Genomic DNA, 26,845 nt, shown 5'->3' on the forward strand with positions numbered 1-26,845 from the left:
AAATGGGCCAAATGTTTTGAACGGGTTTGCAAATCAGAATGAATTGTTCAGTTCGCTGCAAAATCTGATGCGATTTCACTGTATCAAGAAACATGCAGAATATAAAGATTGTTAGATGACATGGATTTGAATCTACTATATTTATTTACTAAAAGCTGACTATGATATGCAGACATTATTAATAATGATAATACGTTAGACAGGGAGTCAATAAAAAGATTTATTGATGTCATACACAGTAAATATCACAATTCTGGTGTCCATTTCTCAATGCTATAGCAGTCTTATTTCTTCAGTGCATTATTGTAATGGCTGCTTAAGATCGAAGAGGCCGGTTCCTCCTTTGACAACTTTCCCTACAACCAAACAAGCTGATGGAGAACTCAGTTTATCATAAGAACCTGTTAACAAAAACAAAACAAGTCATGAAACATACATAACAATTGTATTACTAACAAAAGACTTCTAAACACCTGCATCATTATGAAACAAGAGACAAAACAACTGTACCCAGCATTGTGGCCTGCTTCAAGAACTTAAAACTGGTCTCAAAGGTCATCTGCTGCAATGGCGAACTGTTGGACTGGATCCCAAACCGGTTAAGAGGCTTGTAAACCCCCTCAAAACACATGTAGTCAGCCACTAGAGAGAGGTGACGCGGGTCGACCTCAATACCTAAATAGAGAAACACAGATGAATTAACGTCTGGCGTAGTTCCAGATGGGTTAAGTTGAACAAAAATACTTTCTGCTTTATTACCATAGACAGCAAACACATCTTTAATTTCCTTCTCAATGACTCTTTGGGCCACCTCAATGCCATATGTGTTGGCCATAGCATGAATCTCATTGGAGTATAATCGATTCAGGTTCAGGATCTGCAAGTATAAAAAATGAACAGCCCTTTAGTAATAGTGACGCTTATCATTACAAGCTTATTTTTATGTTGGTCTGTATTGGACTCACATCTGAATATCTGAAGAGTTCCTGCATGTTGATACCCTCCGTGTTTAGCACAAGCTCTTTACTACCTTGTTTAGTAGTGACTTCATTCAGTAAACAGCGTGTGATACCCTTGGTCTCCATGATAACAGAGTTTTGAGCCTGCTTTACCACCACTGATGTGAGGTCAAAGTGCACCTTACTGACGGGAAGAACCATCGTCAGCTGGAAGACAGAACCAACAATGTATTATGAAGTTTTCATTACATTGCAAATGATGTAGCACATGGTTAGGATTGCATATCACTATCTTTAAATCTGTATGAACACTGACACTTTTACTTAGATACTCAGTAATACAAACACTAGTTATTATCAAGCAACATGCAGTGCATTTTATATCCATCATTCTAAATATATATAAAAATCAATTAAAAGTGTGCATGTGCACAGAGATACAGGCTTTAAGACCCTGGGGAGTCCCTGGATGAGTGACATAAGAACTTGCGAATGATTTAAATATTTTTAATGAAACAACAGAGAATGAAAACACAACAACAAAAGCCTCACTATTGGTGTACATACCTCACACCATAGCCCATCTGTGGTGTCATATTTGTAGTCCTCAATGGCAGAGCCTAACTGTAGTACTGTGTTGATTCGCATTGATTCTTGGTTACACTCTTTTATCTGTTCAGCGTCACCAGTACTCAGTGGTGGGCTTTCACCGGACCCTTCCTCAAGAAGCTCTGAAGACCCCGCCTCTTCCTGTCTGTCATCAGCCTGTTCATCATCGCTGCCGCCACCACCGCCCTCCTCCTCCTCCTCACTCTCATAGTCCACCTGGTCAAAAAGCATCCATTTATTTATATTGATATTTAAAGGCACACAAGGCAAGTCTGAGTATTATTTCTCTACTAGCTCCCCCTAGTGTCTGGGAGTAAATGCGTTCTATATCTAAGACTATACGAGACTGAAGGACACCGGGTCGGATACAGCGAACTTGCAAGTGGGGTATTCTTCCTACAGACGGTAGGGGCGGGCGAGAGAGTCTTCATTCGTCATGTAATGAGTCATTTAACCATATACCGACTTACGAAGATGATTTATTAACATAAAAATGCTGCCTTGTGTCCCTTTAATCTTTCTCTTAAGGCATAACCTCATAAGCATAAGTGCTGCCATTGATTCTCATACCTCTTCTTCTTGTTTCTCTTTCCTCCTGGTATCTGTTGCATCAGCGTCTCCCTCGTTCGCCTCATCGTCCACAACCCTATTGTCTTCTGCAACCTCATCAGCGTCATCCTGCAGAAAAATCAACACACTGCCGTTGTTACATGTACAATATGACATCACAGCACACATGCATTGGGGTTTGACGGCGTACCTCTCCGCCCGCAGAGCCGGCCGCATCTCGATCGTGATCTCTCGCCGTGGCCTTGCGTGTGACCACGGCACTGAGAGATGAGAGTTTAGTGTTGAGCTTCTTAATGGCCTCTAACAGCAGACGAAAGAATCTGAAAAGCACAAATAAGATGTTGTGATTCCTTAAAAAGCCTATAAAGTAGAGATTGATGACCGACTGAATGGTTTTGTGTACTTTTGCTCCATGTAATTAAGGATCTGTTGAGGGGTGAGCTGCTTGTCTTGTTGGTATCTCTCAGGGGGCAGAAAGTGGAAAGTGAGTTTAAAAACTCTTGACTTTTGTCTTTTTTTGCCCTCCATGCGTAAAGTTTCCGTCACGTCCACCTTGTGAAGCACCTATACACAGATCACAATAGTTTCATTGACTTAAAGGTCACGTTCCTTCTGATCCTTGGTTGTAATCACAGGATATTGTCATAAATAAACATGCTCACCTCAGCCAAACAAACCCGGGCTAACTTCTTCCTGAGTGTCTTAACACGCTTCATGGCTTTCTTGCTCGTCAGAACGGGAATGCTCATCATGGGTGTTTTGATGTTGGAACTGGCAATCATGAGGATCTCTCGTAATCTATGAAAGATGACAGAAAATGTGTCATTTCAGTGGCACGAACAAATGGTACACAGAAAGAGTTCATGTCTAAAAAAGTCTGTATGCGAGTGAAACCGGACCTGGGAATACCCAGGGTGACGTTCATCTCTCCTCTGCCAGCAAAGTGGAATGTGTTGAGGGTCATTTGTGTGGACGGCTCTCCGATGCTTTGAGCGGCCAGCAGACCGACAGCTTCCCCAGGATCACACAGAGCTCGCTGCCACTTCAGCTGCAGGAGAACCTTCAGTCTGTTCAACACAGAAACACAAATAAATAAAAACACTTAAAGATTAACCGATAAAACAATTGTGGAACGGATTTTCAGACAGAAATCTGAAAGGCTAATAATGAAAAACAGCAAAAAAAAAGCTCAAATAAAATTTTTGGTTAAAGAATAAACTAACATTATAGGTGGACTTGATGGCAAAAATTACCTCATAACTCATGTGTAAATATAGACCCTGTGTTCTTTATACTGTATGTTGATTATTTTTTAATCGATTAATCGGGTGATTACTTTTTCGATTAATCGACTAATTGGATAAAAACATGAATATTACTCAATTAGATTTTGTTTCGGTGAACAGTGTGTGTGTGTGTGTGCTTCTGGGGGAATAGGGAGGGGGGACAATCGGGCTGGGGCAATGTTTGGTTTGGATAATATTCACAGCCCAAATACTAACAACTAATGAACCAAATCCTTCCATTTCTAACCCACATAAAACATCAGCAAGTTTCATTATCGATTTGATCAATTAGCCCTAATGTTAATGGTCAAAGATCAATGATTCGTACCTATCTGTGTCAATGACATCAGGTGATGTTTGAAATTCGTCCTTTACATCAAACTGATTCATATAGGACTCGACAATGGCGTCAAACGTCTCGGATACTGATCCGAAGCAGATGTCCGGCCGATGAAGACCCAAACACGGGTCTGGACAACGGGAGGATTTCTTTAAATACTTCATACGGTTAGACTCGTCCAGATCTCCCCACCGCTCCAAAAGCTACAACAAATTCATCAAATCATTATTATCTTTGCATTTACAGGTTTGGGTATGTGCATGACAAAAACTACGAAATGCTTTGCGATACCTGTAATGTGGCTGCATCTCTCCCATTGGTCAACGTTTGGCTTGTTGTTTGAGCTTTCAGCTTGCCCAGTTTCTTCTGTGAGTAAAGCAGGAACGCCCCATCTCTGGGTGAAACACACTCATGTTTGGCTTTCCATCTCTTTATGGCCTTAAAATGGTTATATGCGGCCTGGGGGTCCATTTTAGCCAAAACTTCATCCAAACACTTTGACTTCCTGATGACCTGAAAAACAACAATTCCTTGTGTAATAAATGTGGATGGTTTACAGATGCGTCCGTGTACAAGTCACCGAGCGGCTGTACCTCATAGTTGTCTTTGATGAAACTGAACTGTCGCGGCTGTAAAAACTGAGTCTTGGGAATATCCAGTCCATCCTCTCCATAGAGAAACTGGACCACACTTCCATCACTGTCTCTCACGGTCAGATCATACTGGACCACCAGACCCTCCAGATGTTTAATCACACACCTAAAATAAAAATAATAATATGCCTGCCTGTGTCAAAATGCAATCAAACATGCAAAAGTAGTTTTTTGAAACTAAAATCTGGAGACATAAATTTCACCTCTGAAGATAACCAGATCGACTGGTCTTGACAGCCGTGTCCACGAGACCTTCGCGACCAGCCATACAATGGAAAAAAAACTCCTGAAGATAATAAATAAAAGTGTTTTTTTAGGATAAATAATATACAATGTTATGACTTTATCAAAATCAAACTCACTGGAGGTTTGATGCCCGTCAGAAATCTGCCGGTGACGAATCCTCCCGAGCGTGGCTGAGGTTCGTAGGGCTGAAAACAGGGCAATGATTTCCCAGAAGGCATCAGTGGGGGCCGTCGGCCCTCCAGCTCGATCTGACCCAACAAACAGGAGATCTGTGCATGCACAAAGACACACAAAATGATCACATCGCTACACAAGTATAGTAACAGATACACAACAGCATGTGGCCAAAATCAAAGATCACCTGCATGGTGTTAACAGTTGAACCCTTTGCCCCAGACTGAACCATAAGTTGCAGGTTGTTCTCTGGAAAGGAGCGATGGAGACCCAGCGGCATGCACACCTGATAATGACAACATCAGAACGAACGAACACGTGAAACTGAATAATAATAATAATAGGAATCTTTAGAGATGAGGTTTGCACCTTGTTGATGTTGTTGTTCACTTGATTGGCCTCCTCTTTGAACTTCAGGTCCACCATGTTGAAATCTCTCTGGTCTGGGTTGAGATGAGCATCTTGCCAGCGTTCTCTTGCTTCATCCTCCGCAGCAGACGCAGACAGGTTAAAGGCAGCCTTAAGAGCCTTTATAAATATTAAACAAAAAACATTATCAATCTCAAATCCATAACATTGTTTCTGTCTCAAAAATGTGCACACAACAATTTAAATAACAATAATAAATTGCTTCTGGTTGGGAATTTTAATTCACAGAATTCCTACAAAGTATGTTGTCTTCCAAAATCTTTATTTGTCACATCCATAAACATGTATATTTTTATTATAATACAGAAAACATGATTATATACTGATGTCTTTACCTTGGAGCCACATGTCACTGATTCTTTAATAATTTTTCTTCGTTGTTTGTTGGCTCTTTCTTTCACTAAAATGTCCTCCACGCCTGTCAGAAATAAAATGAAACATGTCAAATAAAATGTCTATCTCAGTTGTTTCAGATCAGTTGATACTGATGTGTGAATTTACCCAAGGTGAAACCGCGGTACAGCTGCAGGTAGGCAGTAAAGAGTCGTGCCAGACAGCTGAGTAGTTTCCCGCTGGTTTCTCCACCGTACAGCTCGTAGCAGCAGTGTACCAGACCGTAAGCAGAGCTGCCATAGTGAGCTTTATCCAACACACCGATCAGAAGCTCACCCTGACGAATGAGCACCTGATAAACACGATACAAAACATTACAAGCTGATTCTTTCAATGAACTCAATTATATGACTGCCCACACAATACAGTCAATCAATAAAAATAAGGGGGCGTGCACACCAAAGCTTTTACGCCCATGGCCGGCGCATGTTTTCAATTGGAAGCTCTGCATTTTTCAAAAAAGCCAAAAGCTAGCAGATTTCTTCCGTGCTGAAAACCGCCGCTCTGCTGTTTTAGTTGAAAGAGATTCAACTTTGGGTGAAAAGCTCCGCTCGTCAATGTCAGTTCTCACACGCCTGTCCAATCACAGTGGAGGAGGGGCGGGACATTATCACAGCAACCAACCGGCTCACAGCTACCGAAGAAAGCTGGCACTCAGCTGAAAAAAAGCTGGCATTCGGCGTCCTCCAGGCTTTTTCAGCTGCATAAAAAAGCTTTGGTGTGTACAGCCCCTAAGGTGCGATAAGGTACAGCCCTTGTTACTGTAGGGGTGAGTGGGGCACAAACTAACATGGGTTAATTATAACACGGCTTCTTTCTATCATTCGATGATATGCAACTGAAACATAGTTTTTCCTGTCGCGAAACATCACGCCGACTGATGTTGGTAGGCTTACTAACAACACATCCACCGCACTAGGCATTATTTTTAACCGAAGGAGACATACGAGTATTATACAAACATTAATGCCAAGGAAAGCCCCTTATAGACCATTTTACTGTTTGTACACAATGATGACGTGGCAGCGTATGCACGCGCATTTAGGCAACGGAAGTATCGTAAGAATCAAAAGTGAAGCAACACAAACAGTAAGTTATTTTAAAAAAATTGACTTTATCAACATTTTCAACACAGCTACCAGATCCGTGTACTATAGTGGAGTGGATAAAAGACGTTAGCAGATGGCCAAAAATAAAGTTGCCAGATACATATATACGTATATTAGTATATTATATTAGTGCAACCAAACGCAACAACGGGACATTTTGATGTTGAGAAACCGTTTTAATAAACTTTCTGAGTTGCTACCACGTTAGAACCAATGGGGAATAACACCACTTCCGTTGCCCAAATGCACGCGCAGGCTATTTGATCACGTGAGCTGTAAAAGGGTCTATACTTAGGAGCAGCAACGCATGAGGTGTTTCTTAGAGGTAATAGCACATTATTTTAAATTAAAAGACATGTAGGAGTGTTATTCAAATTATTATTGGCAACGAAAGCCTCTTATACTTGAGAGCAGACAAGTATTTTGGGGAGGTTTTAGTACATACCACTTCATCTTCAGATAATAATTATGTGACTTACATCAGGTACCCGAAAATGCAAATAAACTGTTTCATTGCAGTTACACCTTTTCCAAATTGCCTGAAAAACCAACTAGTGGGAGCACCTCATGACGTTTTTCCATTTGCCATATTTTCAAATCACAATGTCAATTTGCACAATTTAAAGGGTAATTGAAACATGCTCAGATTAATGCCATAAGATTTAAGAAGGTTGCGGTGGTGTCAGTGTTGCCAGCTGCTTTTTCTGTCCACCAAGCCAGTGGCTAGTCATAAATGAGTAAAAAATGAGTAAAAAAAACACCTTGTAACAACAAGGTTTGTTACTTTTAAGTCACCTGAGATTCACACATAACTTCCGGCTTGTATCCAGGAACAGATCTGGGAGGTTCCTTCACCCAGGCTTTACTGGGAATCTTTGCCTTTCCCGTCAGGTTCAATGGAATGCTGTTTTCAGGAATGACATTCAGCAAAAGGGTCGACACAACCTTCAGACAAAAAAACATCCAAATATCAGCTTTTGGTCATTTTCCCCATTTATTTTTCCCCTGTTTATTAGACAGGAAATCATTTAGGAAAATGGTTGCAGGCTGGGCTCAAATCGAGTCATCTGCTTAAACTCCACAGCGCAACATTCTCTTGGTTTTCTTTAATATCATGTGCCACACGTTTCCAACAGCAGATAAAACGTTAGGGCTTTGATGATTAATCATGTAAATGTGCATTTTCTCAATTAATACATTTAAATGAATTACGGTAAAATGTCACCACATCCAAAAGCCAAAGGGCACTCTTGTGCAGAAACTCCAATTGTGCCACAGAAGAAGTGTCATTACAAACACTATTCCAGGAAATGTATTAATATTGCTGTTCTTCAGATTGTTTCAGGTATTTTTATGATAATGAAGAAAAAATTATAATGAATTGTGTTTGACAAGTGTTGCTTTTTTAAATGCGCGTTATAAACTCATAGTGATTTTAGATCCTACTGATCACAGAGCCGTAGTACGTGAAACACAGAATCGGAGCCTTGCGTTTCAGAATCGATTTCAGACAGGTCTTTTCAATGGGGAACGCGATGAATCGTCCCTATTAAACGTGTGGGAATGTTACCTGTTTGCCCGTCCAGAGTGTCACGGGTTTAATGAGTGCGGGAGGAAGGAGCTTCACTCGCCCGATCTTGTCCGTAAGACCTCTGTAGACCAACGCAGTGTACTGATCCCGTGTGAAATAACATCCACGGATAGTCATATTGGTGCCGGACACCATGTGATCCTGAATCAGACCAGCCAACGGCTTCCCATCCTATGGAAGATGCAGAGACCAGAAAATGTACTCTAATAGTCCAACAAAAATACACACGGTCTACAAAAATCAAGACTTTTATTTTGACATAAATAAAAGAAAATCAACTTGATGAAGACTCACTTTAGGCACTAAATACTGCTGATCTGTGCTCACTAGCGTGTAAGCCTCAGCTCTGCCAAGTTCACTCTGAGGGAAATGAGCGTTCATCTCGTCACCATCAAAATCGGCATTGTAGGCTTTACAGTTAGCGTAATGTAACCTGAGCACTTTCTCTCCCGGCAAGATCCGAGCGCAATGGGCCTGAATGGACGGTCTGTGGAGAGTGGGCTGACGGTTCAACAACAACACGTCTCCATTCTTGATGTGACGATTAACCTAAGAAAGAGGAAAACAAGAATCTTAAAAACAACACCTGCCTTAACAAAATAAGAGCCAATCACAGCATATTAAACAAGATATTTGACCAATGAGGTTTCACTTTGGGCTAAAGTAGTACCCACAGTGTGATTCAACAAACAAAAAGAAAATGAGCGACTGACGAAATGTTGTCCCCCTTCCCACCCTAAGCCAGATGTGAAATTCCCTGACTGAAAAGCTGAATTTCCATGACTTAGAATGTAAGGAAACATCTTAAAATGTACAGTTTCCAGACATGTTTGCATTAGGTAAGAGATACAGGTGACTGCATTTGACTTAAGTGACTGAAAACAATAATAATAATAATGATGGCATATAATTTTTTGTCTTTCAAAAAAATGTATAATTCAAAAATCGAGAATCAAATTGAATCGTGACCTTAGAATCGAAAATGTAATCGAATCGAGGATTTGGAGAATCATGACACCCCTACACAATGCTGTTGGTGTTTCACAGCTCACAGGCCAGAAACTCTGTGTGAACTTGAATATGAGATCAAATGTTTTGAGTCTGTCACTCACAATCTTCATGGGGATTTTGTGTTGTCCAGTGCTGGGTGTCAGGAGTTGTTTAGCTACGGCTTCTCTTTGGGTCAGATTGGTACTGCTGAGGATTGTTCGGGAGCCGTCCTCATTAATGACCATAGAGGCTCCGGGGTGAACGTTGGGTCCATTCAGCACAGCCTGCCTGAGTTCCTTCACGTTCCATGGTGTCACCGGCTGTGGGTACGTCAGTTTGGTAGCAAACACCTGGAGGATTCGTATAACAGCACTATTTCATTATCATATACAATACTATGATTTCCAAAACTGAACCAAAGCCTGTGGCTCGGACTCGAACCTCCATTCAAAGAAATCGCACAAACTGCACTGATGCAAATAAAATCATAATTTTCACCATTGGTATTCCAATCTCATTGGTACCGATGTACATGTCAGGACAAATGACAGATCGAGCTGCGTAATCCACACGCTTCCCCATCATGTGTTTCCTGAACAGACCGTCTTTCTTCTCCAAGAGCTGAGAGAGAAACATGTAAAGCACGGTTACATCATTAACTCACAATTATACAGAAGCTCACGAGAATCTGTCTGAAACCTACCTGACGGACACCCGGAAACTTCTCTGTCATCAGTTTGTCCATATCGCTGTCGAAAACAATGTTGACGTGGGTCTGTAGACGGATCCAGATGTTATAGAGCTTGTCTGTGAGAGTCTGTCCTTGAATGTCTGATAAGAAGGTCTGATCTATCTGACTGATCTCTGTCGTCTCACTGGACTGAAGAAAAACAAATAACACCATACATTACTTTCACAAATAACAATAGTAACACACATATACACAATATACCCAACATATACACAACTGACCTGCTCCAGCTCTGTCTGTGTGCCTTCAATATCTTTGGTCTTCTCAGCAGCGATCAGTGCCAACAACTTTTGAATGATTAAATTATCCTTCAATACTGCCTGCATGTTCACAGTCTGACCGTTTGTAAACATCTGATCTCCTAAACGGTTAACGGGCCTGTACCTAAACAACGGGACACAAAACAGACGTTTTTATAAAGAAAAACACTTGATTATCATTTCATCTTATGATGTGTGTGAGTGGTTGTTTTAAGCTACACATTTGATAAACTCACTTGCATGGAGGAACAACAAGCAGGTCTAAGAAGAAAACTTCAGAGTTGAAGCCCTTCTCTGAGCCGCTCATGTCAAATCCTGAAAACAGATGCCTTAGGAAAAAGCCTAAAAGGAAATTAAGGAAACAAAATTATTCATGGACATGAATCTATGAAAAAAAATAGGTAAGACTTAATCTGTAACTTACCTTCCTTCTCCCAGAGTTTGATGACATGCTCTCGAGCCAAACTTGGAGTCAAATATCCACGTTTGGCCGCTGGCACATCATCTGAAAACAACAAATACAAGCTGATAAATCAGTAGAAATATGTAAAAAAATTATTCTCAACTTCATCAAAATCTGCAAATTTAAAGGCAGATATTTTGAAAACTGTTTATAAAGAAACAAATCTGGGGCACTATTCATTTTACCTACTGTGGAAGTGAATGGTGCCCTAGATCTCCTTACTGTAGGTACAAACATTCTTCAAAATAACTTAATTTGTGTTCAGCAAAACAAAAAAATTATACTTGTTTGAAACAATTTGAAGGTGAGTAAATGATGACAGAATTTTCATTTTTTGGTGAACTATCCCTTTAAAGCCATCCCTACAGCACGGCTTCCATTACAGGTTTGCACAAACTAGCAATATTTTCTAAATGTCAGTAAAAAAAACTATATTATACAACTAAAACCTCTTTTTTCCTCCCGCGATAAGTCATCCCAAAATCATTAATGGTGATGGATGTTGGTAGGATTACGTATTGTGCAGTCACCTCAATAACCATTATTTTTATTCAAAGAAGACCCAGACATGTTTTCAAGCATAAATGGTAAGAAAAGCCCCCTACACTTGGGAGCGGCCATGTATGAGGTGTTTCTGATGTTATAGTATGCAATAATTTTACACAGGTCAGGTAACCTGTAAATGCAAACAACTGCTTCTATTGCAGCTTTGCAATATAATAAAACTTGTATAGGGGGTTTTGCGAAACCAACATATTTCTATTGGTCGTATTTTCAATCTCGCAATTTATAGTTTACTAGAAAGGCAACTTATGAAAGAGTTTTTTAAATGAATACAAAAGTGAAATCTAAACTCACCATCCTTTCCTTCTGAATCTTTATTTGTAGACGAATGTGTGACGATCAGTTTACTGTTATGTTCTCTGCGCACGTGCGCTCGGCTGGCTCTGAATCAGACAAACGTACAAAATGATCAAGACTCTTTTCTAAAGCCACTTAATTAGTTAAAAAGAACAGAAAGATGAGTTGTGCTCACTTGCAGTTCAGGCATTTTTTCGGGATCATGTGTATTCTCCAGAAACTGTTGATGAGACTGCTTTTCTTTTCACAGACATGTTTAATCTGAAAGAAATAAAGATGTTGCCATCGCTGATCCAGAACAAACTATATGGACATAACAGCAAGGTCTAAAAAACAACATTACAAAGACCCTAATAAATAGCATGAGAAGTTTTCTGTTAATGCACTTACATATTCAATGCATACTGAACACTCACTAGCCTTTAAAGTGCACTTATTATGCAAGTCTCAAGTGTGCCCAGAATGTGTCTGTAAACTTTCAGCTCATCGATCATTTACTATAATATAATATATATATATATAATATAATATTGAGATACGGTGGACAGCGTACAACTCACTCTGTGGTAATACAGGACTGTCATTCAGTGGCAGTGGGTTGTGCTTTATCAGTGTGATGTCACATTAACAAGATACTCAAAACGGCACCTTTATGTGAAACACCTTGTAAAAGTGGATTTTAAGTAAGGTGGCCTTAATATATGTAAATAAAAAAAAAAAATTATGTAGCAGACTTACAGGTTCAGTTTGCTGATTGTTTTCATTAGCTTTAAGGATGGGAGTAATAAACTCTTCCAGTGCTTCTTGGATTTGTACTCCAGATGGTTGAGTGTTGGCCTCCACAAACTTTAACAGAAAGAGAAAAACATACAACAATATAAAACGCTTATATTTCATAAACGAATGACGTTTTCTTAGATAAACCATGGTTAAAATCTCACCTGATTGAGAAAATTCTCAAGTTCATAAACCTCCTTCATGGCACCCACGTCTAAGAGCTTCAGCTGGCACAGCAGTAAATGAACGGCTGCTCTCGGACATGTCAACATGTGGCACGACAGGCACGAACCCCGGATGAGCAAATATAATTTCTGAGAAAGACACAATGACGTCTATTCAGCACCAAATCACAGTCACAGAAAAGTGCATACAGCTATGGTATGATTTATGAACTCACATCAAAAAACAGAGGGTTGTAGACGGGCAGGGGCAGATCTATGTTACCAAAGTGTCCAGGACAGCTGTTAAAGTCCTGCATGCAGGTTGAGCAGATCTCTTTGTTGTCAGCCGGACCCAGAGCCAGATCATATAACCCGTTTGCTGCGGCATTACCCACGTTATCCAAAAGCTGGGCATTGGTGATGCTTTTCACACTCAGTTTCCTATGGCACACACAGATAGTATAACACCATGTTATGATGGTATGTCAGGCTGTCACATCATTATTGGGGTATGGTGTTATGTATTTTGTTGAATATTTTATTATGATTTTAAAACTGAATGTGATCCTTCTACCTTTATTGGCTGTTTTATGGTTCATAATAGTCTGACTGCCTTAAATGTCATTGCATTTTCCATAAAACGTTAATTTTATAAGACAAATTAGTATTATGAATAACTCAAATAAATCTATTCTGTTAAAAGTACATTTGCTTTGGATAGCATCACCTTTAATTCAATAGCTACATGTTTTATATCCATACACAACAGGGTCCCCTTGTGACAACTTGCCCCATGTAATGTGACAACATAAGGAGGAAGATGTCACAAAGGGTCAAATGTTTTCTTTTTGATATATTTCCTGGGCAACAACAGTGAAAATCTCCTGACAACATTTTAGTAAGTAGTAGGAATACTGTATTGTCTGTTGGTGTGTCTGCTTGTCTTTTAGGATTTGTTTTGTATGTGTTTTATGGTGTTTATTTATCTGTATTTTTATCCGCCATTCTTTCATTGTTCTCAATGTTATTAGTACATGTATTTGTTAGTCGTCTTCCATCTAAAGGACCACAATGGAAACAAGCCTATGGGCTTTTTTGTGTTTTTATCCTTTTGAACTTGCTTGCTGTTCAATAAAATATTCAATCAATCAATCAAAAAACAACACACAACTGAACTCTAGCTAGCTGTTTAGCTCTGTAGGTAGGTTACTTATGAGTTACGAAAGTGCATCTTTACCTTATTTCATCAGAGGACAACATGCCAAACGACAAGCCCTCTAATCGCCTCCATGGTGTTTCTTTTGAAAACTGCATTTTCTATATAAAACATAGAAACTACAGTAAAAACTTCTCTACAGTGCCCATGTGCGTCATGTAGATCTGTAACACGTGGGTTCCTGCACCAGTCGAACGGGCGAAACCATTTACAAGTGTAGGTTAACTTTAGCGAAATATTTACTGTACGAAAAGCAGAAAGATTTTTATGAGAAACTATTTCAGATATATTTCATATACAAGCAAAACACTGTAATGTGTTACTATTTTACGACGGACGTACAAAAGCTCATAAACATTTGTTGAGAATGGGAGCGTCCAAGCAGCATGCACAGAAATAACAGATCGAGTGTTAGAACAGTATAGCCTTGTTCGACTTTATGCGGCGCCGCGAGAATCGACAGCAGGATGACGTCAAAGTACCGCGAGAGCGATTCGCGAAATCATAAGGAGGAGTTTGCTTTTAATTTGCTCTCGCGGAACATTGACGTCATCCTGCTGTCGGTTCTTGCGACGCCGCATGTAGTCGAACAAAGCCTATTGCCTTAAACAGTGATGCGGTGGGCGGGGCTTCTGAGACTTCAAGAACGAAATGCCCATTAATAATAGTCCTTTTTGTCTGTTTTTAAAGCTATCAAAATATATTCTTGAAGCTGTAGATGTCCATTATTTAGGTTATTAATTAAACTGTCCAAATGATCGTTAAACTGTTTTTAAAACAGCGAAAGACAGATTTGGTCATGTGATGCCTGTTACTTTTCTCAGCGCATTTATGAATGAACCAATCACAGTCGTTTGTGGTTAAACGTTAAGGCGTTTTATTTAGTACTTTAATGGAGATGTGTGCTATCGGCTTTTGTTTGCATCTCAGATAACAATCCGTGAAATAAATAGATTGAAGTTAGTATAACATTTACAGTAGAAACACCTCCATTAACGATAAAACGTTCATATCTAGAATGTGTTCAATATTTGTTTTATGAGCCACCGAGTGCCCCCTAGAGGACTAAATCGTGTACATCGCAGGAACAGATATTATCTAGTAACAATATTTTACTCCAATCCGGTGTCATGGCGTCCTCCTGTTCACAGGCGCTCAGGCATCATGTATGTAAAAATAGCAGATTATTTCACATTAACTTACAGAAATCAAACAGGTAAGATAAATGCACACATACGGTCGTATTTGGGGCTGTTTGTATTGTATGCTATTTGCTGTTGCTGACTTTACAGGCTGTCTGTAGTGTAGGTCATTTCAAGGGGTTGCATGTGTCAAATTATGTCTGTAACTCTCCACATGATTCATCTAATGTAAAGTTTTTCATCGCTTTGTTTGTGATAATTTGATTACAGGAGTTTTAGTCTGAGTGCTGCTGCATATCAACAGTCTGCAGTTTCAGCCTCAGGTATGAATAAAAGATTCATGTGCTGTGATGCTTATGTCATAAGACATGCATAACTTTATATCATGTTTTTAATATTGTCTCTAGAAGAAATAGTCATTCCAAAGAAAAAAACATGGTAAGTTGTGTTGTTTGCCTTTGTCTCATTTAACTGATCATAAATGTTCACTGAAGATGAATTCATGAATACATTTGATATTGTTTATCAGGAGTAAGGAAGCTGTCTTACAAGCACTAGCATCCACTGTGAACAGGGTATGTACATCTATAAGATCTGTTTAAATGTACGTCATCATCATTATACTGTAAAACTTCATAGATGTTTGGGTGTTCAAAACAGGATCCAACAGCATCACATTACAGATTTCAGGATGATCCGTATCTCACTCCAAAAACATCAGGAGAGTTTGTGAGTCGAATTTCAGTTCATTTGTTATAATCTGACATGAGATACAGCGTATAATGACATCAAATGTATATGTTTTTTGCTCTATCCTGCACAGAAATTATTTTCCTTATCCCAAGAATCAGGCAGAAATGCTGCAAAATTTTTCATCAATAAGTTCCCAAAATACTTCCAGAAGGACTACGCAGAGCCTCATATTCCTGTGAGTGTGAAGTTCATGGTTTCCAGGAGGGCTGCAAAGGGGTGGAAAGTTCCCAGTAAATTTTTCAGAAACTTTATATGGGAACTTTATCTCTGGAAACTTTGGAAATATTGCAATTTGGAAATTTAAGCAGGAATTTATGGGAATTTACGGCTTGGCTCATTTACTTAAGTACAACTTAAATTGATTTTTTTATTGGGTAACACAAAAGCATAATAAACATAATTATGCTCGTAATAAACGTAAAAAAGTAATATTTGTGTCCAATAAATGTGTCCAAACGTTTGGGTGGTACAGTAATTCTGTATGATAACAGAAAACTGGCTAGCAGAATGTATAGAAAGAGCATCACAGCTACATGATAGCTAGCCTAATACATTTTCAATAAAATAGTGCTAGCTTACATTTTGACTCTGGCTAGCTAGTTAGCTAGCTACTATAAAAACCATAGACCGTAAAAAATATGGACGTAGTGTCCGTGACGTCACCCATTGGTTTGCGAAGATCGTTTTTGAAGCTTAAAGTAGGTGTTGCCTGCCGTCGCCATCTTGGCCGCGCGTCACCGCGAATCAATGCGGAAAACCGAAAAGGGGTAAAGAGGAGGGACATGTGTGAAGCTGAGGTGAAACCACTCCCGCTTATCGCAAGTCTAGTTACAGCAGTGGCTGTTCAACTGTCACTCAAGTGGCCACGCCCTTAATTATGGAGAAGTTTAAGGCTTAATATAATTTAAACGGATGAGTTACATACAAATTCACCCCCTCACAGTTGTCATGAAGGGCAAAATTAGCCACAAACACTTTTTGTACCAGGCTGTAAACACATTATTTTCTACTGTAAAGTTGGGCATTTTTAACATGGGAGTCTATGGGAATTGACTCCCTTTTGGAGCCAGCCTCAAGCGGCCAGTCAATGAATTGCAGTTTAAGTCACTTCCGTATTGGCTTCATTAGAGAGATCGGAAGGTTGCCCCTCGGTAAAAACACATTTTGGTATTTGCTAGTTAAACTCTAATACCATATATCAAATATATTTATCCAAGTTTTAGTATCAAAACTTACTTAACTTGATGAAGTTATTGAGCTCATTGTGCAGGGTAGAAATTCAACAAAAATTGCATAAAATCTTATTGTTTTAAACAAAATTATGCTGCAAGATTTTTTTTAATTACATTTTTAAGTTCCCTGTTATAGGCAACTCTGCAATTATTTCAAATTCCCAGTTTATTTCCATTAAAGGTGCCATAGAATAAAAAACTTTATTTATCTAGGCATTGATAAGAGCTCTGTACATGGTAATAACAAACCGTGGGCCTCAAACGTGTTTGTTTCCTCAATTTTATTTAAACCGTGTGCCTGCAAAAGTTAGCTGTAAAACAGGCCAATCTCAACATAACACAGACTGTGATGTCACAGTTGAGATGTACGCCCCCAACATTGAATTACACATAAATTAAGTACAATGTTGTTAAAATGTTCACTAATGTGAGCTACTGACATGAGCCTCAGAGCCGAGCCAATCAGAGCAGAGCTCAATATTATTATTCATGACCCTTTCAAATAGGGCTAAAATAGACTATTTCATTCAAAGGGCAAATCCTAGGGTTGTAAATGGACATGTAAAAACGTTTCTGGATAATTTTTGCACTTAATAAAGTTACATAACTTCTATGTAAATATCAAAAAACAATTTAACACATTATTTCAATGCATTCTTGGACACCATTTTATTCTCGTTAAATCCCATATATTCCCGTGGAAAGTTTCCAAGCTTGAAAATTCCTGGAATTTTGCCCTATTTTCCAGTCATGTTGTCTGATCAAGGCTCAGTGATGTGAATTGAATATCTTTATTGTCACTGTACAGCTGTAATGGCTTAAAATGGTTTGTTTCTTCTTCTGTTGAAAGTGTTTGATGCCAGAAACACTGGAGGTTCAGATAGAGGAAGTGTCTGAAGCGGCACTGATCGAAAGAATTCAGCTGAGAAAAGTCAAAGCTGCCGTAGATCTGTATGATCAACTGCTACAGGCTGGTAAGAAACCACACAAAGCATCTAAACTAAATGCTTATGATAACATTGTCATCAAAGTTCTCTGTTATGGGCTGGTGGGGAGATAAATTACAGACGAGTTTGTTTTGCACAGGTTCACAGGTGTCATTGGATGTGACCAATCAGCTGTTAGATCTGATTTGTTTTTATGGAGACCGTGATCCTGCTCAAGATGTTCCAGACCAGAGGGCAGAAGAGACCGTAAGTACCCCTAGAACATCCTGAAGTCAATGGAATTTTTTTTTGAATGGGGTTGTGGTTAAACTCCTTAAATATGATCAAGGGTTAACATAAGCCTAAGATAATTTCAGGTTTGTTGTATGACATCAGGGCTCCAGACTAACTTTTTTCACTAGGAGCACAGTGGCACCAACTGAAAATTTTAGGGGCGCAACCAGAAAATTTAGGGGCACATACCTTAAATCAACATGCTAACCAAATATTCACATTATTACTAATAAATACTTTGATGATAGATACAGAAAGTACAATGTGCTAATTTTTAAAATTCAGTGTCACATCACAAAAAAAGGTCAAATTTACTGGTTGCACATGTGCGACTGGATGTAAAATTCAGTGGCACACTCTCAAGTTTTGGGGGCAGAATGCCACCATTTGGTGGCAGTCTGGAGCCCTGGACATTAAACACACCAGTGATACCCTCACTCTTGACTTTTTTTAAAAGCTTTAAAGTGTCTGTTAAGGGATAGATCTCCTCCGCATGTTGTTCTAAACCTCTATGAATTTCTGATGGACACAAAAGACAATATTTTGATAAATGATGGTAAGCGCACAGCAGATTGTTACCACTGACTTTAATAGTAGAAATGGAATTCAATAGGTAGTAGGGTTGTGACAATTAATCGGGCAAATGTGCGTTTTCTCAATGAATGAATTTGAATGAATTACGGTGAAATGCCGCCACATTCAAAAGCCAGGGGGGCGCTTTCATGCAGAAACTCCATTTGTGCCACAGAAGAAGTAGTATACCAAACACTATTCCAGGAAATGTCTACAGGAATATTTATATCGCTGTTCTTCAGATTGTTTCAGGTATTTTCATGATAATAGAGAATATTTTAAATGATTATGTTTGACGAGTGCTTTTTTAAATGCACGTTATAAACGAGTCAAACTCATAGTGATTTTAGATTGATAAGGACCTCCTACTGATCACGGAGCCGTAATACATGCACAAGCTGTGCATGAAACACTGAATCGGAGCCTTACGATTCAGAATCGATTTTTAGACAGGTCTTTTCAATGGGAACGTGATGCATCGATGCACATCCCTAACTGGTAGCATCAACTTCTTCATCATTTATCACAATACTTTTATAATATATCTTTTTTTTGCTTGTAGCCTAAGGTTAGCTTTTCATTTCTAGTAGACGCATTTAGACATTCCACTTTTTTATGAAAATATGCTCATTTTCCAGCTCCCCTGGAGTTAAACATTTGATTCTTTCCGTTTTGGAATTCATTCAGCTGATCTCCGGGTCTGGCGCTACCACTTTTAGCATAGCTTAGCACAATCTATTGAATCCGATTAGACCATTAGCATCATGCTAAAAAATAACCAAAGAGTTTCGAGATTTTTCCTGTTTAAAACTTGACTCTTTTGTAGTTACATCGTGTACTAACACCAACAGAAAATTAAAAGTTGTGATTTTCTAGGCCGATATGAACTATACTCTCATTCTGGTGTAATAATCAAAGACTTTGCTGCTTTAACATGGCTGCAGGAGGCGTAGTGATATTACACACTGCCCAAAAATAGTCCCCTGCTATTGAAAGTAAACAAGGGGACTATTTCTGATTACAGGAGGAGGTACAGGAAGAATCACAGGTTAGGAAAGGAAGACCATTCAGAGGCTCTGATTTACATAAGGGGGTCTGGAAGTGAGTGTCACACACACACACACACACACACACACACACACACACACACACACACATACACTCATTACACAAATTATAAGAATTCAACCTGTTGGTACTAAATTAAATTATAACGTATATTATTACAGAGTCAAGAAAATATAATTGCTGCATGCATCTTAAAGCAAAAATTAAACCTTGTTTTAATTTTTCAGAGAGAATAATAATGCTGAAAGAATATTTGCGCTTCTGTCAGAGCCGAACAGTCGTTCATACAGCGCTCTCATCAGAGGCATGGTGAAGGTAACCAAACCAGTCTGCTCTTTCATTTCATAGATCGTGCTTTCAATATTCGTCTGGTAATGTTGACCACCATGTGTTTGAATTCACAGTATGGTGCTTACGCCAAAGCTTTCAGCACCTACACTGACCTGCTAAACAACCGTCTGACAGGTAAGTAAGCTTTTGACACATTTGAATCACTTCAATAGATAGTTCACACTGTTTATTTTACAACTTTTGACCAAGGAAAATTAAAGAGTTGATACAGATACATACATACAGTAGACACTGAGGCTGGATTTACACTGCAAATCTTAATGCCTAATCCGATTTGTCTTTTGTTTTTTCATGACCCCCTTTTATCATCTTTTATATCCGGTATCAGCATACAATTCAAGGTAGACATACTGACCCGGAGCAGCTTAAACCCCAGAAAAAAGTAAAATGTCACGATATGCAGTAAACACAGACAAAATTATTATGCAAGATTATAGTGATTTATTTCTGTAACAAGACATTACTACACTAACTGAAGCCGTTGTCCTCTATTGCACTGCTAAGAAGAGTCATGTCGCATGTGGTCCACCTGAGTTGACGTCATTTGCCAGCGTAGCCTTTTTAATGACACACAAGTCATGACATGTCTTGAGATGGGAATATTTGATTTGTCCTCTTTATTTCCACATATAAATGAGGCCTGTAACCAATTGGAGAATATCGGAATCTATGGGGTTTTTCCGTTTTTGGGTCATATCCATATCATATCTGTGTCACATGAGGGAAAAAATCGGAATTGAGTCACTTCAAACATGCAGTGTAAATAACTGGCAACTTTAAAGCTGTAATAAGTAGCTGTAAAAGTCATTTGTGTATCTTATTGGTGAGCTGATATATTTATATGCATTCTTTTCTAGCTGATGTTCACACCTTCAATGCTCTGATCTCAGCCGCTCCTGAAGTACAAGAGAAATACAATGAGAAATGGGAGCAGATACTGGTGCGAAGTGTTTGGGATTTTTGCTTTTATTCTTCATTTGTTTTTGTAGCAGCTGCATTAACAGCGCGCGTGTGTGTGTGTGTTTCGTAGGATCTCCTGAAGCAGATGGCAGAACAGAAAGTCAAACCAAACCTCTTGACATTGAACAGCGTCCTGAAGGCTTTGAGACGTTGTGGCGCTCTGGGAAAATCCCAGGCCTTTCCGGTCATCAGTGAGATGAAGACTCTGTCCATCGGTCTGTTCGGCTAATACTGCATAGTTGAATTTATCTCATTCATTTTTATTTATTATATGTCAAGATCTACTGATTTCCACCAAATATCTGGTTTACAGTTTTTTTCTTTCTCTATTTCAGTGCCTAGTTTGGCCTCCTACAATCATGTGCTGAGCATTTTCTATAAAGCAGGTAAGAAAGGTTATTTGAATGTTTCTAATAAATGTCAAATGCTTACACATACAAAGCATGTATGCTTTATTTCCCATGATGCCTTGCAGGTGCACCTGTTCAAGGCCAATCGGATGTTTTACAGGAAGTAATGAATGAGGTATCAGGAAAGAGCTTTACGCCACAGGACCCTGATGATGGTACGAGCTTCTTATTACATGGGTTCATTGTGATTTATATCCGAGAAATGACTCATGATTTCAACGGCTTTGTTTTGCAGCACAGTTCTTCATTACCGCTATGAGGATTGTAAGTAAATTTAGATTTAACTTTCAATGCATTTATAATCATTGTGCTTTTAAATATGACCTATGACCTGTTTGTCTCTATCGGCAGTGTCTTGACACTAAAGACATGGAGCAGGCGTATAGAGTTCATGAGCTGCTCGGTGTTGGAGAAAACTGGCGACTGCTAGGGGACGCTTTTCAACAGAGCATCTACTAGTGAGTATAACAACAACAAAACAGAGAGACTTTACTACAGCCATTCCCCTAACACATGGTCAAATTACTTAAAGGAATAGTTCATCTAAAGATGAAAACTTTGTCATGTTGTTTGATTCCCCAATGTTCTTCAGAATCCAGAATCATTTTGGGTCCTGCTTACTATAAGAGCGTGTTGTGACCACGTCAGTCACCATCTACTCCCATAGTAACCGGAAAACCCAAAACACAATAGTTAAAAAAAAAAAACGTCTTTGTGTTTTGAAGAACAAAGAAAGTTCATGATGGTTCAAATGAAATGAGGGTCAGTAAATAATGACTTAAGTTTCCGTTTTTGGGTCAACTGTCCCTTTTTTGTTGAACAGGATTAAAAAACTCTGTGTATGTTTTGCACTGCTAGTGTAACCAGTGAAATTGTGAAAACATCTGTACACCTTTTAAAGAATTCGCCAATAAATAGCATACTTATAACAATTGTAAATGACTAGAAATTGTAAATGATGAATCTGACTAGTCTTGTTGACTCTGCTGCAGTGCACGCTTCATGAGTCTGCTGTGTATGATGGAGAGCATTGATGTGGTATTGAAGTGGTACAGAGATCTGATTCCCTCAGTGAGTAACAAGCTTGATTTAAACACAGGAATAATGGAAGGAATAAGTTGAAATAATGTGATCTGATCTCATCTGCAGGTTTATTACCCCAATTCTTATGTTATGAGAGATTTACTTCAGGCACTTGATACCGACAACAGATTAGACATGATTCCACAGATATGGAAAGGTGAAGATGTTTCTTTATTTAATATCTAAATATAAAAACTTGATGTAGCATTTATGAAACCTCAAATGACTTAACTCTTTCCCTGCCAGCATTTTTTTTTAAATGCCAGTCAGCGTCAGCATTTTTTTATGATTTTCACAAAAGTTTAATGCCTTCAAGAAAATGTTCATCTTTAAATACAGTGGGGGAAAAGTATTTGACACATCAGCATTTTTATCAGTAAGGTGATTTCTAAGTGGGATATTGACACAAAATTTCCACCATATATTGAATTCATACAAAGAAATCAGAACATTTAAGTATACAAGTTGAGTCATAATAAATAAAGTGAAATGACACAGGGAATAAGCATTGAACACACTTTATTTAATACTTCAGCAAAGCCTTTGTTGGTGATTACAGCTTCTAGACGTCTCTTGTATGGAGAGATCAGTCGTCTACATTGCTCAGAGGTGATTCTGGCCCATTCTTTCACACAAATGGTCTTTAAATCTTGAAGGTTCCTTGGCCCTCTCTTAATTCAATTCATTTTTATTTATATTGCGTTTTTCACAATTGTTAATTTTTTCAAAGCAGCTTTAAATGAATAGATGTAGGGGAAAACACAGAATAATCGATAGATAATATAAGATGGTGATCTTGCTTTCTATGCCATTTTGCACCTTGTTCTCTTCATGTGTTCAATACTTATTCCCGTGTAATTTCACTTTATTTATTATGACTCAACTTGTATACTTAAATGTTCTGATTTCTTTGTATGAATTTAATATTTGGCTTGATGGCTACATCTGGTGGAACTTTTGTGTCAATAGCCCACTTAGAAATCCCCTTACTGATAAAAATGCTGATGTGTCAAATACTTATTTTCCCCGCTGTATATAAACAAACAATATATCTAATGAAAGAACAGACCCTCTGCTTTCAAACTAAATAATAGTTTCATGGCGGGGAAAGAGTTAATAGATTATTGCTTTCCTGAATTCAGTGTAAGCGTATGCTTTCATTTCAAACACAAAAGTAGTTTTTCCATGTTGGCGGGTGACCTTACATTGTACTGATAAACATTGTGGTTGTGCAGATATCAAACAGTTTGGCCATGCAAACAGACAGAAGCTGGTAGAAGAGATACTGAGCCTCATGGCCAGAGAAAAACAAAGTCAAGAGGTATTATTATCATCTTAAAAAAGAGATATCTGTTTCATAGATGTTGAATTAAATCTGTAATGCATTTGTATATTGGTGTGCAGGTACAGGAGTCATTTGCTCTCTGTGCACTGGATGTGAAGAAAATGTATGAAACGGGCGACCGTGGAAAGGTTACGCTGAGCTGGAGCGCTTCTTCTATCAGCGATGTCATTTCCATTTTACTAGCAGCTCAGAGGAGACGCGAGGCCTGGTAACCTCCTTACTTTCTGTGCACTTAATCAAAATAACATGGGTTAAATAGTGCTTGGATTTCATATTACTTTTCTTTATCCAGGGATATGCTAAAGCTCTTCAAAACCCACAACCGAGTTCCAAGGTACGACCACATTCCCACATATGCATGGATACACTGTAAGAAATGTCTGTGTTTCAAGATTTTCCATTAGTGGGATTTTTTTTAAATATCAAGGCATTTTTGCACCAGTGTTCTGTTAAAGTTTTTTTAAATACGTTTGGGAGAAGCATGATAATGTACTCCAACCAATCAGACTCTATACATGGCCATCCCTCACATCTGTCTGCTTTTATAAATCTGTGCATCTCTAATTTCTATATGTCTTAATGGCATGATTTGTGTTGTTGTGTCAGTGAGGAGCTGATGAATAAGTTCTTGACGTGTATAAAAGAGAGCGGTGATGTGAATCAGGCAGTCGAGCTGCTCCGGATCTCAGCTGGTTTCTGTCTTCCTGAGATCTCAAAGCTTATTGAGAGAGTCCGGCAGGAGTTTCAGCTCTCAGAGGAGCAGAAGTAAGGTTATTTACTAAACATGAGAGAACTTTACAGATGAATGACGATTATAATCTGCATCTCTTGTGTCATCTTGCAGGAGCATCTTGTCTGATCTGGAACTACAGAGCCATAACAGTGATTAACTCTGGAGCTGAGATACTTTCAGAAGTGTGGATCACAGCAGCACAATATAAAGAGAAAAAGTGCATCAGTAATACATCAGTACTCTTAAAACCCCAAGCTCATGCTTGCTACTTGCATTCAAATTTCACTCTTTATTCAAATTAAACCATTCTTCCATTACTCTGTTTCAGTTATTATTAATCGACATTTTTTCGCATGGTAAATAAAGCTCTGTACACTGCACAGTGAATAACAGCATGGGAATGTTTGTGTTGATTAATAGGAAAATCTTTACAGTATGTTTTTAAAGTCCCACTGCCTAAATGGGAACTTTTATTTCAGTTCATTATTCATTTGTGTATGATCTTGTCAAAATGAGAAAGATATGGATCATTGGTAAAATGGTTTAAACCAGAGCCCTTTAGAAAGAGAGTTCTGACAACGGAAGTCCAAAAAGCTCGGCAGTCACGTGATTCAGGAAAAGTTCCTGGAAGCTCATAGTGAACCATTAAAATAAGTCAAGTTAGAGGGAAAGAGCTGTGATTTTTTTTTTATTATTATTAATTTTCAAAAAATGCATTGATTTACAATATTCATATATCACATCAATATGTGTAAGTAGTATTTTTATGTAGTTCTTTATCAGCAATGTTTTTTGACAAATAAAATCCACTAATAATGAAAGAACATGTTAACATGTTTTATGCTGCCTCCAACAACTTTAACGCTCCCGTTCTTTCTGTGATTTTGAAGCTTTGATTGTGCTTTATCATTTCACAGGTATTATTTATACTATTATAGCAACACTAACTAGGGTTTAAAAAATTGGATCAGGAAGAACGTGACCTTTAAAATGCATCACATTGTGTTATATGCAATCTTATGGGGCGGTTTCCCGGACAGGGATTAGACTAGTCCTAGACGAAAAAAAAGCTTTCCAAACTAAAAACAACTTGGACTGACAAATCTTAAAATACATTGGTACTCTTTGTTTTGCTTAAAAATGCACACAAGTAATGTTTTTAGTAAGGCATGTTGGTTAAAATAAGTTATATTTTATAATTTAACCAAGTAGGGATCGAGCAAATTTGGATTTTTTTAGTGCCAATGCCGATTTTTGTTTCATCAGCCCTAGCCGGTTACCGATACAGGCTGCCGATTTTCTTGAGCTGATATTTGGAGACGATACTGCTTTTGCTCATAAAAATGACACAATGATGATGCCAAATGTTACAAGTCTCAATTTAAAAAAGTAACATTATTGAATTTAGAAAAACTATGGAACCATGAACTGCACTCTCCACAATGACGAGGAACTATCAGCCAAGGATATTGATTTCTAGCCCTTTACTACTACAAATATATGTATATAGAGATGAGAAATAAAAACCCGCTTTGTCCAACTATGATCAGCTGTTAGACCGAGCTTTTGATGTTCACTGTAAAAAAAATCCATAGAAATTGCAGCTGGGTTGCCAGTAATTTACCGTAGATTTAAATTTATGTTATTTACTGGCAACATTTTGTTCAAAGTTGAATGAACATTTAACATTTACAAGTCTTTGTCTTTACAGAGTAAAACTAAAAAAACAGCATCAAGCAAAACATTCTGGAAAAACAAAATCTGAAGCAAAAAACAGAAAAAGGTTGATGATGATTTCTGGTTCCCAGAATGCTTTGCATGAGGCTATTATTGTATAGTTTTATTCTGTAAAGATAAAGACTTGTTAATATTTAAAATTTATTGAACTTTGAACAAATTCTTTCCAGTAAATAACATACATTTAAATCTACAGTAAATTACCGGCAACCCAGCTGCAATAACATTGTAATTTCTACTGATTTTTTTACAGTGTTGTCATGGAAAGGTTGGTTGTTTTTAGTCACATGACCTGCAATCGCTTGCGAATTCCAGCACTATGTAATAATGCTGAAAAAACTCTGTGAACACAGCAGCCACATATTGGCCGATGCACATAAAGCTTGCAAAAATCGGC

At 38.4% G+C, this 26,845-nt stretch overlaps 2 protein-coding genes across 2 annotated transcripts; one reads left to right on the plus strand and one right to left on the minus strand.

Moving 5' to 3' along the window:
* Positions 1-206: 206 nt before the first annotated feature.
* polr1a (RNA polymerase I subunit A) lies at positions 207-14,025 on the minus strand. The gene is made up of 34 exons (XM_065267981.2): positions 13,863-14,025; positions 12,862-13,066; positions 12,626-12,775; positions 12,423-12,530; positions 11,860-11,945; positions 11,682-11,770; positions 10,785-10,865; positions 10,597-10,702; positions 10,322-10,484; positions 10,053-10,229; positions 9,848-9,970; positions 9,472-9,699; positions 8,654-8,908; positions 8,339-8,530; positions 7,564-7,713; positions 5,768-5,951; positions 5,602-5,684; positions 5,207-5,365; positions 5,025-5,123; positions 4,780-4,932; positions 4,621-4,703; positions 4,358-4,523; positions 4,056-4,277; positions 3,753-3,967; positions 3,038-3,205; positions 2,801-2,936; positions 2,542-2,702; positions 2,329-2,458; positions 2,139-2,246; positions 1,527-1,784; positions 966-1,166; positions 760-877; positions 511-675; positions 207-401 (listed from the first exon to the last, which is right to left on the minus strand). Exons 1-34 carry the CDS (start codon positions 13,937-13,939, stop codon positions 301-303), a joined length of 5,100 nt encoding a protein of 1,699 aa, XP_065124053.1. The 5' UTR covers positions 13,940-14,025; the 3' UTR covers positions 207-300.
* A 924-nt stretch (positions 14,026-14,949) lies between these two features.
* Positions 14,950-25,352, plus strand: ptcd3 (pentatricopeptide repeat domain 3). Its single transcript, XM_065268047.1, has 24 exons — positions 14,950-15,057; positions 15,254-15,306; positions 15,391-15,421; positions 15,513-15,558; positions 15,644-15,712; positions 15,807-15,911; positions 17,819-17,942; positions 18,055-18,161; positions 19,786-19,862; positions 20,057-20,144; positions 20,234-20,294; positions 21,038-21,120; positions 21,211-21,355; positions 21,476-21,526; positions 21,616-21,705; positions 21,786-21,814; positions 21,902-22,008; positions 22,543-22,621; positions 22,700-22,790; positions 23,869-23,954; positions 24,038-24,186; positions 24,271-24,312; positions 24,585-24,743; positions 24,823-25,352. The coding sequence occupies exons 1-24, from the start codon at positions 14,972-14,974 to the stop codon at positions 24,866-24,868; spliced, it is 2,004 nt and encodes a 667-aa protein (XP_065124119.1). The 5' UTR covers positions 14,950-14,971; the 3' UTR covers positions 24,869-25,352.
* Positions 25,353-26,845: the final 1,493 nt, after the last annotated feature.

The sequence above is a fragment of the Paramisgurnus dabryanus genome, chromosome 16 (assembly GCF_030506205.2).
Source record: "Paramisgurnus dabryanus chromosome 16, PD_genome_1.1, whole genome shotgun sequence".
NCBI lineage: Eukaryota > Metazoa > Chordata > Actinopteri > Cypriniformes > Cobitidae > Paramisgurnus > Paramisgurnus dabryanus.

What these genes read in the sequence shown, in the direction of transcription:
- polr1a (XM_065267981.2), bottom strand. Translation starts at nt 13,939, where the DNA reads ATGCAGTTTTCAAAAGAAACACCATGGAGGCGATTAGAGGGCTTGTCG. An exon ending in AGATTCAGAAGGAAAGGATG is followed by an intron (nt 10,866 to 11,681) that starts GTGAGTTTAGAT and finishes TGTTGTTTTCAG; the next exon opens with ATGATGTGCCAGCGGCCAAA. An exon ending in GAGATGCAGCCACATTACAG is followed by an intron (nt 3,968 to 4,055) that starts GTATCGCAAAGC and finishes AATTTGTTGTAG; the next exon opens with CTTTTGGAGCGGTGGGGAGA.
- ptcd3 (XM_065268047.1), top strand. Translation starts at nt 14,972, where the DNA reads ATGGCGTCCTCCTGTTCACAGGCGCTCAGGCATCATGTATGTAAAAAT. An exon ending in GAGCATTTTCTATAAAGCAG is followed by an intron (nt 21,527 to 21,615) that starts GTAAGAAAGGTT and finishes GATGCCTTGCAG; the next exon opens with GTGCACCTGTTCAAGGCCAA. An exon ending in ACCCACAACCGAGTTCCAAG is followed by an intron (nt 24,313 to 24,584) that starts GTACGACCACAT and finishes TTGTTGTGTCAG; the next exon opens with TGAGGAGCTGATGAATAAGT.